The sequence below is a fragment of the Erythrolamprus reginae genome, unplaced genomic scaffold (genome assembly GCF_031021105.1).
Source record: "Erythrolamprus reginae isolate rEryReg1 unplaced genomic scaffold, rEryReg1.hap1 scaffold_145, whole genome shotgun sequence".
Classification (NCBI taxonomy): Eukaryota; Metazoa; Chordata; class Lepidosauria; order Squamata; family Dipsadidae; genus Erythrolamprus; species Erythrolamprus reginae.
The window spans coordinates 62022-77843 of record NW_027248550.1 but is presented as its reverse complement, the minus strand read 5'-3'; the positions used below and the strand labels follow the sequence as shown (position 1 = coordinate 77843).

The 15822-nt window shown below is 44.0% G+C and overlaps 1 protein-coding gene across 2 annotated transcripts; it reads right to left on the bottom strand.

Annotated features, from left to right (window-relative positions):
• Window positions 1–269: 269 nt before the first annotated feature.
• Window positions 270–10562, bottom strand: LOC139155935 (zinc finger and SCAN domain-containing protein 31-like). Of its 2 annotated transcripts, none has more exons than XM_070731315.1 (4): window positions 10425–10562; window positions 8479–9311; window positions 7673–7751; window positions 270–1387 (listed from the first exon to the last, which is right to left on the bottom strand). In XM_070731315.1, the coding sequence occupies exons 2-4, from the start codon at window positions 9181–9183 to the stop codon at window positions 648–650; spliced, it is 1524 nt and encodes a 507-aa protein (XP_070587416.1). In that variant the 5' UTR covers window positions 9184–9311; window positions 10425–10562; the 3' UTR covers window positions 270–647. The 2 variants fall into 2 exon arrangements, with proteins under 2 accessions (XP_070587416.1, XP_070587415.1); XM_070731314.1 differs by having other exon boundaries at window positions 270–1384.
• Between the last annotated feature and the right edge of the window lie 5260 nt (window positions 10563–15822).

Here is a 15822-nt window from a genome sequence, read left to right as displayed (position 1 = left end):
AGAAGCCGAGAGGGAAAGAGTGAGAGGGAAGGAGAGAGAGAGGAAGAGAGGAAGAGAGAGAAACAGATAGAAAAAAGAGAGGAAGGAAAAGAGAAAGGAAAAGAATGGGAGTAAGGAAGAGAGAAAGAAAATCAAAATCTAGTTTGAAACTAGCTCAACTATTTAAGTGGCATTTTGATATTGATAGAGTTGCCCTATTATGAGCTCACTGTTATAGACACACAGTATAGTATTTTATTTTGAAATTCTCTGAGGCAAAACAGGGTGGGTTTTTTATTTCTTTGTTTGTTTATTTGTTTAATTGTTTATTTATTTATTATTTCTGTGCCGCCCAGTCCCAAAGGGACTGCCGCTCAGACACTATACTTTTCCGCCCACCCCCCAAAATTAGAGGGAACACTGACCGGGGGGAGGGGGAGGGGGAGGGGGAGACTACTGTGGATCCCATCCATCACCAGGTCATCTGGAGATACTGACCGGACCTTGAACCCCAACCCAGGAGAGATCATTTTGTTCCCCACCACCGCCCTCCCAGATGAGCTGAGAACTGCCGTGGATGCCGTTCCGCCGGGATGTTTGATGAACTCTCCCTCCCTCAGGAAAAGTCTAAGGAGGAGGTGCTGCTAGCGCCTCTCACTCGCGCCCGCTCACTCCCCCGCGTGCGTCTTTTTGTGTGCAATCAGGTAGAGGCCTCGGGTGAAGCTTTTCCCGCAGTCCAAGCACTTGTAGGGCTTCTCGCCCCGGTGCGTCCGCTCGTGGGCCGTGAGGTTGGAGCTGCGGCGGAAGGCCTTCCCGCAGTCCGCGCAGCTGTAGGGCTTCTCCCCCGTGTGAGTCCGCTCGTGGACGATGAAATCCGAGCTCCAGCGGAAGCTCTTGCCGCAGTCCAAGCACTTGTAGGGCTTCTCGCCCGTGTGGGTCCGCATGTGGGTGGTGAGGTTGGAGTTCCGGTTGAAGCTCTTCCCGCAGCTGGTGCACTGGAAGGGCTTCTCGCCCGTGTGGATCTTCTTGTGGCGGATGAAGTGGGAACGGTGGTCAAAGCTCTTCCAGCAATCCTGGCACTTGTAGAGGCGCTCCTCCGTGTGGATCCGCCGGCGGAGCACCACGCAACGCTTCTGCCGGGGTCTCTCCTGGATCCGGTCCTGGAAAAGGATCCCGCTGAGATCCTTGTAGCCCACTCGGCATGGGATCGCTTCGGAGCCTCTCTTGGTCGGAAGGGAGCCCGAAGACCTTTCGGGCCTCGTCAGCTCATTCTCCAAAATTTTGCCCAATCCGGGCTGTGGGAAGAGGACATCCTGATTCTTCGGGAGCGACGTCCTGCTGGTGGACTCTCGGTTATCTTGGTCCCAGAGAGGCGGCTGCTCCTGTTCATTCAACAGCCTGCCCCCTGCTGGAGGAAGAGTAGAAGGACATGGTGAATATGTGCATAAAGCTTACCCTAAGCCAGTGATTTTCAACCTTTTTTGAACCGTGGCACATTTTTTTACATTTACAAAACCATGGGGCACATTGGGGGGGGAGGGCCTAAAAAGTTTGGACAAAAAAATTCTCTCTCTCTTCCTCCCTCCCTTTCACTCTTTCTCTCTCCCTCCCTCTTTCTCTCCCTTTTTTTCTCTCTCTCCATCCCTTTCTTTCTCTCTTCCTTCTTTCCTCCTTTTTGCTCTCTCTCTCTCCCTCCCTACCTCCCTCTTTGTCTTTCTCTCTCCCACCTTCCCTCTCTTTCTCTCTCTCTTTTTCTCTCTCTTGTTATCTTTCTCTCTCTCTTGCTTTCTCTCTCTTTCTCTCATTTTCTTTCTCTCTCTTGCTTGCTTTCCCTCTCTTGCTCTTTCTTTCTCTCTCTTTCTTTCTCTCTCGTTTTCTTTCTCTCTCTGAGCTTCGTGGCACACCTGACCATGTCTGGCACACTGGTTGAAAAACACTGCCCTAAGCTACAAATATTCCCCTTTAATTAAATCAAGGAGTCATTCAGTTCAATGTCAAATGCCACTCACTCATCACGAAATCTCCAGAACTGTAAAACCTACAAACTTGAAACTTGGCATGTACGTTCCTCTTGGCTTCTAGGTGCTCCCTAAGAAAGGATTTTTTAAAATGACCATCAGATCTTTGGTATTTTTTATACAGTATTATATTAACACACTCTGATGCTAAGTAGTTAGATGTTCTACTCCCCCTCCCCACCTGAAAAGAACTCTGTTCCAACTGCCAGTTGCCTTATATTAACACGCTCGGATGCTAAGGAGTTACACATTCTACATCAATTTCCAAGCTTACAGATAGACTTGACCTGTTTCAAGGTTCTGATGGCTGCCCCCACCCCCACTGGTGAGCTCAGCAATCTTCCCACATTTACAACTTGTTTGTGGAGTCCCACAGTCGCATGATTGTAATTTACGTTTTTGCCAAAAAACGGATGTTTGCTTCCAGTTTGGGACAAAAACGTCCCCTAGTGAGCAAAGTGTTTGGTGGACAACCATAGTGTTTACCTAATGACTGGTTTCACTTAATGACCAGGTTGATTTATTTAACAACCACAAAAAAGTTTGGAAAATTGGTCATGATAACCCATTTTAGGATCATATATGACCTGTAATGGGCAGGTTCATTTACAGTTATGACTGCCTGTAACTTTCATCAATAGCTGTCAGGGTTCTGGATGGATGCCCTAATTAAATCATGAGCCTCCAGTCCAAGCTTCAAAAGAAATCCAGTTATTTATTAGGAGCTTTGTCAGCACTTCCCAAGTGAAGCCAGCTCTGACCTTACGTAATTTATGTCCCAATTTTGATCCTATTTCCCCCCAGGGTGTGTCATTAATCACATTTGCCAACAGAGCAATTTTGCGGGTTGTAGAGGTCACTCCCCTCTGGCTGCTGTAGGTAACCCAGGGATACAGCCTTGAGAGAGAAGCACGGAATTTGCATCTGGCTGCCATGCCATTGTGCTGGTTTTTCCATTCCTCCATCCCCACCCCAGCCTATAACAACTCAAAAACACCCCAGGGATGCTTTGTGAGTTGACAACGGCCTTTCCTAATTCGATGCTGTTCAAATAAGATGTCTACTTTCACGTGCAATGCCCATGTTTGATGGTGAGGATGGGAAATATACTGCTCAAAAAAAAAATAAAGGGAACACTGAAACAACACAATATAACTCCAAGTAAATCAAACTTTTGTGAAATCAAAACTGTCCTCTTAGGAAGCAACACTGATTGACAATCAATTTCACATGTTGTTGTGCACATCCAACTTTGTACAGAGCAAAGTATTCAATGAGAATATTTCATTCATTCAGATCTAGGATGTGTTCTTTGAGTGTTCCATTTTTTCTTTTTTTTTTGAGCAGTGTATAAACACCACATTGGGAAGGGCTTACAAGTTCAGTTCCTAATCTTCAACTCACAAATAGGCCATGGCCCGGTGGTGGCCTGTGGCCCCTGTTCTACTCCTATGTTGTTTCAGACAAATGGTTATCCAACATCTTCTGAAAAACTTCCAGCGTTGGAACATTCACAACCTATAGAGGCAAGCTGTTCCACTGGCTAATTATTCTAACTGTCAGGAAACTTCTTCTTAGTTCTAGAAATATAGAAACATAGAAGACTGACGGCAGAAAAAGACCTCATGGTCCATCTAGTCTGCCCTTATACTATTTCCTGTATTTTATCTTAGGATGGATATATCTTTATCCCAGGCATGTTTAAAATCAGTTACTGTGGATTTACCAACCACGTCTGCTGGAAGTTTGTTCCAAGGATCTACTACTTTCAGTAAAATAATATTTTCTCATGTTGCTTTTGATCTTTCCCCCAAATAACTTCAGATTGTGTCCCCTTGTTCTTGTGTTCACTTTCCTATTAAAAACACTTCCCTCCTGAACTTATTTAACCCTTTTGCATATTTAAATGTTTTGATCATGTCCCCCTTTTCCTTCTGTCCTCCAGACTATACAGATTGAGTTCATTAGGTCTTTCCTGATACGTTTTATGCTTAAGACCTTCCACCATTCTTGTAGTTCTAAGTTGCTTCTCTCCTTATTTAGTTTCCACACCTTGGACATGTCACAGATTTTTTTTTAAATCATTTTTTAAATTGCACCTCTAAGTTTAAACTTGAATTAAACCAGCCTGGATACTTCTGAATGGTTTAAAGCCATTAAAAAAGGATAAAACAAACAAATGAATTTATGAATGAACGTCTTGATTTATGAAAATTATGGCAGCTTTGCCAAAGGAAGTCGAGGAGGTAGAAATGTAGAAAGCAGGCCTCACGTCGGAAAGAAGTTTCTGAGTACTGATAAATAATGAAGGTTAAGTGATAAAAATGCCAGTTTTTTTTTAAATCGTAAAACGTCTGTCTGCAAAACTTTCTCAAGAAGCACAATTTGGATGTCTGTTTTCATTTCCTGGGCTGGAGAAGATGGCGTTTCCAGAATCTGGAGAAAAGTTAAAAGACTCCATCCTTTCTGTGAATCGTCCTTTCATTAAGTTTCTGCCACTCCTCCAGGCTTTTTTCCAATAAATCACTTTAGTTTTCACCTCATCCATGTCTTCATTACCTCAGAATCCAGAGATCTGCTTATTTACTCTGGCAAAACAGCAGGTTTACAACCTACGCCAGAATCATGTACACCAAGCAGTCCTTGTTAGTTAGTTAGTTAGTTTTTATTTATTTATTCAGTTATTTATTTATTTATTTATTTATTTATTTATTTATTAGATTTGTATGCCGCCCCTCTCCGTAGACTCAGGGTGGCTAACAACAATAAAAAGACAATGTAAACAAATCTAATATTAAAAATAATCTAAAAAACCCCAATTTAAAGAACCAATCATACATACAAGCATACCATGTATAAATTCTATAAGCCTAGGGGGGGAAGGAAAAATTTTAATTCCCCCATGCCTGACGACAGAGGTGGGTTTTAAGGAGCTTGCGAAAGGCAAGGAGGGTGCGGGCAACTCTGATATCTGGGGGGAGTTGGTTCCACAGAGTCGGGGCCGCCACAGAGAAGGCTCTTCCCCTGGGTCCCGCCAGATGACATTGTTGCTCTCTGAGCTTGCTTTTTTTTCTCTTGCTCTGATTTCATTACCCTAGAAAGAATTACATTGCCATACCTCAAGAATATCTCACAAACCACCAACAGATTCCGACAACCGCTTGAAAACCAACATAGCACACAAGCCAATTAAAGCCCATCAAGCCAGTGATGGCGAACCTATGGCACATAGGCCACAGGTGGCATGCGGAGCCATGTCTGAGGACACGCAAAGCACTGCCCTATGTCAGCTCCAGCACACGTATGTGCACTGGGCAGCTGATTTTGGGCATTCCAGGGGGCGTTTTTGCCCACCCCAGAATTAAGGAAAGCCTTCAGAGCCTGTGGATGGCGAAAAACAGGCCTGTGGATGGCGAAAAACAGGCCTCTGAAAGGTAAAAACGGGCCTGTGGATGGCGAAAAACAGGCCTGTGGATGGCGAAAAACAGGCCTGTGGATGGCAAAAAACAAGCCTGTGGATGACGAAAAACAGGCCTCTGAAAGGTAAAAACGGGCCTGTGGATGGCAAAAAACAGGCCTGTGGATGGCGAAAAATGGGCCTGTGGATGGCGAAAAACAGGCCTCTGAAAGGTAAAAACGGGCCTGTGGATGGCGAAAAACAGGCCTCTGAAAGGTAAAAACGGGTCTGTGGATGGCGAAAAAGAGGCCTGTGGATGGCGAAAAAGAGGCCTGTGGATGGCGAAAAACAGGCCTCTGAAAGGTAAAAACGGGCCTGTGGATGGCGAAAAACAGGCCTGTGGATGGCGAAAAACAGGCCTGTGGATGGCAAAAAACAGGCCTGTGGATGGCAAAAAACAAGCCTGTGGATGGTGAAAAACAGGCCTCTGAAAGGTAAAAACGGGCCTGTGGATGGCGAAAAACAGGCCTGTGGATGGCAAAAAACAGGCCCGATGGGCCTACCGGAAATGATGGCGTACCTATGGTATGGGTGCCACAGGTGGCATGCGGAGCCATACCTGCTGGCACGCGAGTCGTTGCTCTAGCTCAACTCCAACGTGCATGTGTGTACCACCCGACTGATTTTTGGCTCACAGAGACTCTGGGAGGGCGTTTTTGGCTTCCAGAGACCCTCTGGGGTTTGGGGGGGGCATTTATATCCTCCTCTGGTTCCAGGGAAGTCTTTGGAGACTGGAGACGGTGAAACACGAACCTATTGGGCCCACCAGAAGTTAGGAAACACGCTGTTTCCAGCCTCCAGAGGCCACCGGGGGGCAGGGCGAGCTGTTTTCACCCTCCCCAGGCATTGAATAATGGATGTGGGCACTCAAGCATGAGCAATATAGCGCGCACACACACTTTTGGCACCTGAGGAAAAAAAAGGTTCACCATCACTGCACTAGAATGTTTTTTTCATCATCTATAATCTGACCAACATATTGATTGACTGATGTGAGCCGTCAACTTGGCATTGACTCTCAGCAACCACATAAATCAATAAATGAATGATGTAAAATGTCCCAGTTTATTTGTAAGCTTAGAAAATTTGTCTGTGCGGTGGCTAAAGCAGTGTTTCCCAACCTTGGCAACTTGAAGATATTTGGACCTCAATTCCCAGAATTCCCCAGCCAGCAAATGCTGGCTGGGGAATTCTGGGAGTTGAAGTCCAGATATCTCCAAGTTGCCAAGGTTGGGAAACACTGGGCTAAAGAGTCCACAGTGACTTCATGGGCACAGAATCAATCAATAGATCTATCTAATTGGTCTCTTTTCCGCTCCACATCTCCTGTTCCATTTGCTTGCACATATCTCCTCCAATAGAATATCAGAGTATTAGGAGAGTGTCCTTTGCCAAAAATGTTAAATATTTAATCCTGCATATAATAACAGCGGCAAGGATCGTATTTGCACAGAAATGGAAGAATCAACAGCTACCGGAGGACAAAGAGATCATCAAGAAAATATATGAGTGTGCGGAGATGGACAGACTAAACAACCAAAATAATAATAATAATAATAATAATAATAATAATAATAATAATAATTATTATTATTATTATTATTATTATTAATTAGATTTGTATGCTGCCCCTCTCCGAAGATTTGGACTACTATGCAATCTGGACAATATGGTATTTATGGACTAAAAAAAGGAACTCAAACGCTGGAATAAAACATCAAGATATATAAAGATAATTAAAGACAATATACTGTATATAAAAATGTACATACAAAAGGCTGATACACCTGTAAATAAGATTATGTATTGTTTTTAAAATTGGAAAAAATTTAATAAACTTTTTTTTTAAAAGAATATCACAGTGGGAAGGGACCTTGGAGGTCTTCTAGTCCAACCCCACCACCTCCCCACCACTCAAGCAGGAGACACTCTGCTATCCAGACCAATGGTTGCCTGATCTCTCTTCCGCTCCGAGTCTTCGGAGAGGGGCGGCATACAAATCCAATAAATTATTATTATTATTGTTGTTGTTGTTGATGATGTTATTATTATGGCGCACCCAATTTAGTTTATTTATTTGATTTTTAGCGCATCTTTATTCCTACTTCCTATTTCCCGTAAAACAAGAACCCTGTAAGGTGGATCAGGCCGCTTTACCAATAGATTATGACGCTGGGGGGGGGGCAGGGGGAGAGGGGAACCCCACTTTTTACATTACCTAGCTTTCGAGAAGCCCCGAGGCAGACTTGATGGATCCTGGGAAGGTTCTCCGTCATTTCCTCCAAGCAATCTTGACCCTGAAAGAGCAAACCACAAAGGACCAGCCCATCAGTTCAAAGATACCCGTGATACTGAAACAAACAAATCAACAAAAAGGACAACTTGACAATCCTGTTTTTATTAACCCTGGGAGAGTAAATTGAATCGCAGCAGGCGCAGCCATCGATCCAAGCTAAACTGAACTTGCAAAGCTAAGGGAGTCCGGCCATGTTAGGCTTTGAATGGGAGACCACAAGGAAATATCTAGATAGGAAATTTGAGGGGAGGGACAAACAAGGAAGTTAAAAGGGAAGGACTCTGATTTACTAAAAAATATGGGATAAATTTTATAACTAGTTAGAAGAGAAAAAAGATAAAGGAAGTTCATCTTTAGGGATTTTGCTGAAATAACAATTTAATTAAATTTAATTATTTAATTATGATAGGGTTTTTAGGGTTGGTTTTTTTTAATATTAGATTTGTGCCTGTATAATACTGTTTTTATCGTGTTGTGAGCCGCCCCGAGTTTTCGGAGAGGGGCGGCATACAAATCTAATAAATTATTATTATTATTATTATTATTATTATTATTATTATTAATTAGTTAAATAATACTGGTCAACACAAAAAAATAATTTAGCTTATTGTATTCTACTGTTTCTTTTATATGTTGTAAGCCGCCCCGAGTCCTCAGAGAAGGGCGGCATATAAATCCAATCAATCAATCAATCAATCAATCAATCAGGAGACAAGACCAACGCTCACCAACTGGACCTCCCTCTGTCTTAGGAGGAAGCCCTCAGCAAGGGCCACCGCCTGGGCACAACTCTCCGGTCCCCGGTCCCTGACGCAACCTTGGATCTCCGAGGGCAGAATGGCCAGGAACTGCTCCAGCACCAGAGTCTCCAGGATCTCCTCCTTGGTGTGCCTCTCCGGCTTCAACCACCGGTGGCAAAGCTCTCGGAGGTGGTTGCAGACTTCGCGGGGTCCTTCGGCATCCTGGTAGCAAAAATGCCGGAACCGCTGCCTCTGGGCCTCCGCGTTCCCGCCCATCTCTTCATCGCGACCTTCCTCCTTCACTTTCCAGCCAAAGACCTGCGGAGTCATCCCGACGGTGGGTTGGGCCCGTTCGGAGTCGCTAAAGGCCACCAGCTCTGGCAACGGAGGGGAACCCCAACCAGGGTGAGGGACCTGCACCATCTTCAAGAAATTCTGCCACTGGGCTTCCCAGCGCTGGGCCAGGCTTTCGTCCGGCTCCTGCTTGATCTGCAGTGGGGACCCCCGTCTCAGTATTTCAGGTGGGGCCCCGGCCTGGACCAAGCAGGATTCCTTCTGGACTCGCTCGGCCGGCCTGACGCAGGCCATTTCCTTCTCCTCCATTTTGACTCTCTTTCCTTGAGCAGGTTGGATTGCGAGGCGCAGGGACGAGGGAGCCCCCCTCTCTTTCCGGATCGCTTTGCTGGAAGCCATGAGAGGGATTCTTATCCCATCTCAGGCCCAAACTGGGGTTCCTTCCTTGATGTCCACCAGGGAGACCTTTTGGCAAACTTTCCCAAGACTTACACCCGATGCTGCCAATGGGGTGGCAGTCCTGTCCCCTAGGTCAAAGAAAACAAGAGAATAAATAGTCTAAATCATCCTTTCTCAACCTTGTCCACTTGGAAGACTTCTGGAGTTCAACTCCCAGAATTCCCCAGTCAGCAGGGCTGTGGCTGAGGAACTCTGGGATTTGAAGTCCACCAGTCTTCCAAGTGGCCAAGGTTGAGAAACAATGGATCAACAAAGTATAGTTTTAAATTTGTTAATAGGGGTCTTTTAAAACTGTTTTTAACATTGGATTTGTATATGATGTTATATTTGTGGTGAGCCGCTCCGAGTCCTCGGAGAGGGGCGGCATAAAAATCTAATTAATAATAATAATAATAATAATAATAATAATAATAATAATAATAATAATTCATTTAACTATCTATTAGAGATAGATAGATAGATAGATAGATAGATAGAGAGAGAGAGAGATAGAGAGATAGATGGATAGATAGATGAGAGGGAGGGATAGATAGATAGATAGATGAGAGGGAGGGATAGATAGAAGATAGATAGATAGAGGATAGATAGAAAGATAGATAGATAGATAGATAGGTAGATAGATAGATAGATAGATAGATAGATAGATAGATAGATAGATAGATAGATAGATGAGAGGGAGGGATAGACAGACAGACAGACAGACAGACAGACAGACAGACAAGACAGGCAGGCCAGAGCAGAGCAGAGCAGAGCAGAGCAGAGCAGAGCAGAGCAGAGCAGAGCAGATAAGCTTGAAACATACCCAGTTTTTTTCCGGTCGGAGCACCTCCAAAATATTGGAGCCCCTCCAAACACCTCCCCCCCACCCCTTTAGCACAACCCTCCCCCAAAGCAGGGGGCTTCCAGAGGGATGGGAATTCCAAACCCCATCCTCCCCAGCCGGCTGAGCACCATGGGATCACGACCCAACCTTCCCCCGAAGATCGGTTGGAACCAGGCCAGCTGTTTCTCCAGCGGGTGGAGGGGGGCGAGCTTGTCCGACTTGTTACTGGGGGGGGAGACGCTTTGCAGCGAGACCTCCCCCCTCCCTCCCCGAAAAAGGGGCTTCTGATCGACACGGAGCAACCTTGCACCCGGATTTCTGGGCTTTTACGAGGTTGGGGAAGGAGGTTTCCACTCACTTGGGCAGCGGGTCCTCTTGCGCCCCTCTCGATGCAATTGCAAGGGCGAGATCCCCAAGAAGGCTTCTCTGCAAAAGAGCTGCAGGAATGGAGGGTGAAGGCGGGAAAGGGAGGGAGGGAGATGCTCATTACCAGGGACCCCCACCACCTCCAAACACACCCGCCAAGAGCAGAGATGGCCGCTCTAGCAGCCGGCCACTCTATCGGATTAACCCTTCGGCTGGGTCCCCTCAGTGATGCAAGCCCTCCAGGGGCTTGGGGGGGAGGATTTGCCTCTAACAACGCCGGGTGGGGGGTGTTGCTGGGAAGGGGCTGAACGAAAAGGAGGGGAGACCCAGTGGGCAGACCCGGGTGTCTTGAGAATCATCCATAGAGGTGTAACACTCTTCAGCTCAATCTGAAATCCAAATAAATAAATAAAAATTCATGACCATCATTAAGTGTTGTACCTCATGATTCTTGACAAATGTATCTTTTCCTTTTATGTACACTGAGAGCATCTGCACCAGATTCCTTGTGTGTCCAATCACACTTGGGCAATAAAATTCTATTCTATTCTATAAGAATGAATAAAATCTCTTCTGAAGTTTTTGCTAACACAGAACTGCCAATACAATACTCAGATTGAGGATTCCTTTTCCCCAAGTGCATTATTTTAATGTTTCCAAATGTAAAATAATGCACTTGGGGAAAAGGAATCTTCAATCGGAGTATTGTATTGGCAGTTCTGTGCTAGCAAAACTTCAGAAGAGAAGGATTTAGGGGTAGTGATTTCTGACAGTCTCAAAATGGGTGAGCAGTGTGGTCGGGAGGTAGGAAAAGCAAGTAGGATATTTGGCTGCATAGCTAGAGGTATAACAAGCAGGAAGAGGGAGATTGTGATCCCGCTATATCAGTGTTTTTCAACCAGTGTGCCGTGGCACACTAGTGTGCCGCGCGACATGGTCAGGTGTGCTGCGAAGAAGGAAGCTCAGGTTCCAGTCTCGCAACTTTTTGCTGAGAGAGAAAGAGAGAGTGAGAGAGAGAGAGAGAAAGAAAGCAAGAGAGAGAAAGAAACGAGAAAGAGAAGGCAAGAGTGAGAGAGAAAGAAAGCAAGAAAGAGGGAGAAAGAAAGCAAGAAAGAGAGAAAAGGAGAGGAAGGGAGAGAGAGAGAGAAATGAGCAAAAAGGGGAGGAAAAAAGAGAAATGAGAAAATGATTGAGACAGAGAATGAGAGGAAAGAGAGAGAAACAAAAGAGAGAGAGAAGTGACTCTTGATTTAAAGCATATGATAAAAAGCACCCAAAGAATAAGAGAGAAAACCCCCCCAGCCCTCACCTGTTTTTGGAAATGGTTCAAGAGTGTGTATATATATATACACACACACAAGGGGGGAGGAGACAGGGGTGGAAAAAGAGAGGAGAGTGTCTTAGGGTGTCATTTTGTGTCATTTTGGTTGGTGGTGTGCCCCAGGATTTTGTAAATGTAAAAAATGTGCCGCGGCTCAAAAAAGGTTGAAAATCACTGCGCTATATAGACCGCTGGTGAGACCACATTTGGGATACTGTGTTCAGTTCTGGAGACCTCACCTACAAAAAGATATTGACAAAATTGGTCCAAAGATTCCTTGTGTGTCTAATAATAATAATAATAATAATTATTATTATTATTATTATTATTATTATTATTATTATTTATTAGATTTGTATGCCGCCCCTCTGCGCATACTTAGGGCGGCTCACAGTAATAATAATAACAATGTGACAGTGTAACAAATCTAATATTTAAGAGAAAGCATCTAAAAACCCATCATTTAAAAGCTATACAACACAAGCACACCATACATAAAACTAAGCCTGGGTGCGAAGTCTCAATTCCCCCATGCCTGGCTATATAGGTGGGTCTTACGCAATTTACGAAAGGCAAGGAGGGTGGGGGCAGTTCTGATCTCTGGGGAGAGTTGATTCCAGAGGGCCGGGGGCGCCACAGAGAAGGTTCTTCCCCTGGGGCCCACCAGACGACATTTTTTAGTCGACGGGACCCAGAAAAGGCCAACTCTGTGGGACCTTATTGTTCTGCCAGAGTGTTTCAACCGCTCGTAATTACAGGGTAATTAGTCCAGGAAGACACACACCACACGATAAAAGGAAAACCCAAAAGTTTTTATAAACAGAAAAATAGAAACAGCTCCCTTTTTTAAATGTCAAAGGGATTTTCTGGTACACACAAGGCACAGGTTAAATGCAATCCAATTGCTCACCCAATAACTAGGAAATTGAGTCCAATTCTAAAGTCCAGAGAGTCCACACACAATCTTGAACAGCACGAAAACTACGAACTTGAGGAAATAATGAATCAGATAAACTGCCATGAGGCTAAAACACCAAGCTGCACTTTTATCTGTAGCACTAATTACGGCAGCCCCACCCAACCACAGGTGGCCTCATTTTCTCTTGTAATAATCCTTCAGTTGTTGTCTCCTATGCATCACTCTACGCATGCGTGGATGTGTCATTAATTCTTGTTCAGAATCCAGGGATGATACAGATGATTCATCTCCTCCTGGGCTGTCTGCCAAACTCCCCTCTTCTCTGTCATTCACGCTTCCTTGGTAAGAGGAGGCTTCGTCGGCAGATTCCATCGGGAGCAAAACAGGCCTGGGGCATGTGGATGTTTCCCCCACATCCACCTGCACATTCCTTGGGGCAGGAGCTGGGCCAGAGCTAACCACAACACTTATCGGTCGCTGGGATTCATGGGGGAAAATTTTCTGTGTAGTTGCTAGGAGTCAACACCAGCCTGATGGCACCTAGTCAGTCAGCCAGTTTGCAAGACAAGTGTCACCCTAAAAATAAAAGTCTTGAGGCATCTTTAAGGTTTGCAGATTTTATCATTTACATTTTTAATAATTGGTATCCCCTCATCAGTTATGTAAGGGAATCTGTTCTTTTCGCTGCTGGTCATCTTCTCTTGCAATGTTCTAATACTTTTGAGTGGCTACCACAAAGAGGAGGAGACCATACTATTTCCCCAAAGCACCAGAAGGCAAGGGCAATAAGTAATGGATGGAAACTAATCAAGGGAGAAGCAACCTGGAATTAAGGAGAAATTTATTGACAGTGAGGACAATTAAGCAGTGGAATGACTTGCCTCCAGAAGTTGTGAGTGCAATTAAGCAGTTAATAACTGGTTAACCATGATCACATTGGGGTGACTTGCTAAAAAACATAGTACATCCTAAAATCATGGTTTACAAACAGTGACCATGCCCATCGATGCTGGGAGCAGTGCTTCTGGGGATCAAAAAATTTAAGATGTGTGGACTTCATTTCCCAGAATTCCCCAGCCAGCTGGTTTGATTGATTGGGGCTCCTTTTTTCCTCTAGAGAGGTTTGGCTCAAAATCCACCCAAAGACCTGGCTTGTGTTATTTCCACAGGTCTCCTCACACCCTGGATATAAATTGTTTCAACTTCTACTCTCAAAATAACAATAGCAATAGCATTTAGACTTATACTGTATTCCACTTCTCAGCCCTCTCTAAGCTGTTTACAGAAAGTAAGCATATTGCCCCCAACAATCTGGGTACTCATTATACCGACCTTGGAAGGATAGGAGGCTGAGTTAATCTTGAGCCTACTGAGATTCGATCTGCCAAACTGCTGGCAGCCAGTGATCAGCAATAAGTAGTTTGCAGCACTGCACTCTAACCACTGCTCTACAGTGCTATACAGCTCTACAGTGCTATACAGCACTACACAACAGAACAACTAGACACAAGGAGTTTCCCCCCCAAATTAGTTGCTAAACAACTAATTCCCACAACACTGTCAATCTATTTACTGAGACTAAGATAATATACAGTACTAAGAATATTATCATTATTCTATAACAACAACAGAGTTGGATGGGACCTTGGAGGTCTTCTAGTCCAACCCCCTGCTAAGGCAGGAAACCTTACACCACTTTAGACAAATGGTTCTCCAACAACTTCTTAAAAACTTCCAGTGTTGGAGCATTCCCAACTTCTGATCCTTCCTATCACCCATCCCACTTATGACGATAACCATGCTGTTTGTATTTTTAAGATTTATATTGTTCTGTTTGTTACATAGTATGACTTGATTGCTTATTACAGAAGTAACCTATGACTAGCACAAAGTGTTGTATCTTATGATTCTTGATGAATGTATTTTTCTTTTCTTTTTTTCATTTTATGTACACTTTTGTCCAATCTCCTCTTGAATATGTCTAGTCATACTTCATTTACCGCTCTCTTTCGTTTTCTTCCTACATTTTCCATCTCTCTTTCATTTTTCTTTCCTTCCTTCCTTTCTTATTTTCTTCCTTCCTATTATTATTATTATTATTATTATTATTATTATTATTATTATTTATTAGATTTGTATGCCGCCCCTCTCCATAGACTTACTTTCTTTCATTCTGTTTCTTTCTCTCTCTCTTCCTTCCTTTCTTTTCTTTCTTTCTTTCCTTCCTTTTTCTTTATCCTTCCTTCCTTGTTCCCTCTATACTGGTTTTATTTATTTACATACATATGTAGGCCCTTTCCCTATTCCAGTAACCCTTCCAAACAGTATTCCCTCTAATTTTTTTTTTGGGGGGGGGGGGGGGCGGAAAAGTATAGTGTCTGAGCGGCAGTCCCTTCGGGACTGGGCGGCACAGAAACAATAAATAAACAAACAAACAAACAAACAAACAAATAAAAAACCCACCCTGTTTTGCCTCAGACAATTTCAAAATAAAATACTGTACTGTGTGTCTATAACAGTGAGCTCATAATAGGGCAACTCTATCGATATCAAAATGCCACTTAAATAGTTGAGCTAGTTTCAAACTAGATTTTGATTTTCTTTCTCTCTTCCTTACTCCCATTCTTTTTCTTTCTCTTTTCCTTCCTCTCTTTTTTCTATCTGTTTCTCTCTCTTCCTCTCTTCCTCTCTCTCTCCTTGCCTCTCACTCTTTCCCTCTCGGCTTCTGGGCAGGTTTGGAAAACTCTGAGTTGATGATGATTTTTAAGTGAGCGATTGCTCACTGCTCAGCTTAGAGGGAACTATGCTTCCAAATCCAATAATCTAATCTAATCTATTCCTGGGAAAAATGGGTTCTTGACCCTGAGAAATAATAGCATGGAGAAAGGACTTTGAGTGGCCACCTTCTTTCTACCAAACCTACCTAGTTTCTAGACCTGGCGGAGGAAAAATGGAGCCCCAACCAACCAATCAACCAACCAATCAAAGCCGCCCCGAGTCCTTTGGGATTGGGTGGCATAGAAGTCTGAATGAATGAACTGTCAGACTCTTTAAGTCTGCACTTCTATTCTACTAGTTTTTCTCATCATTCCCATCATCCTTTTTCTCCCACTTAAGACTGTATGACTTTAACTCCTTGCTTGTATCCTA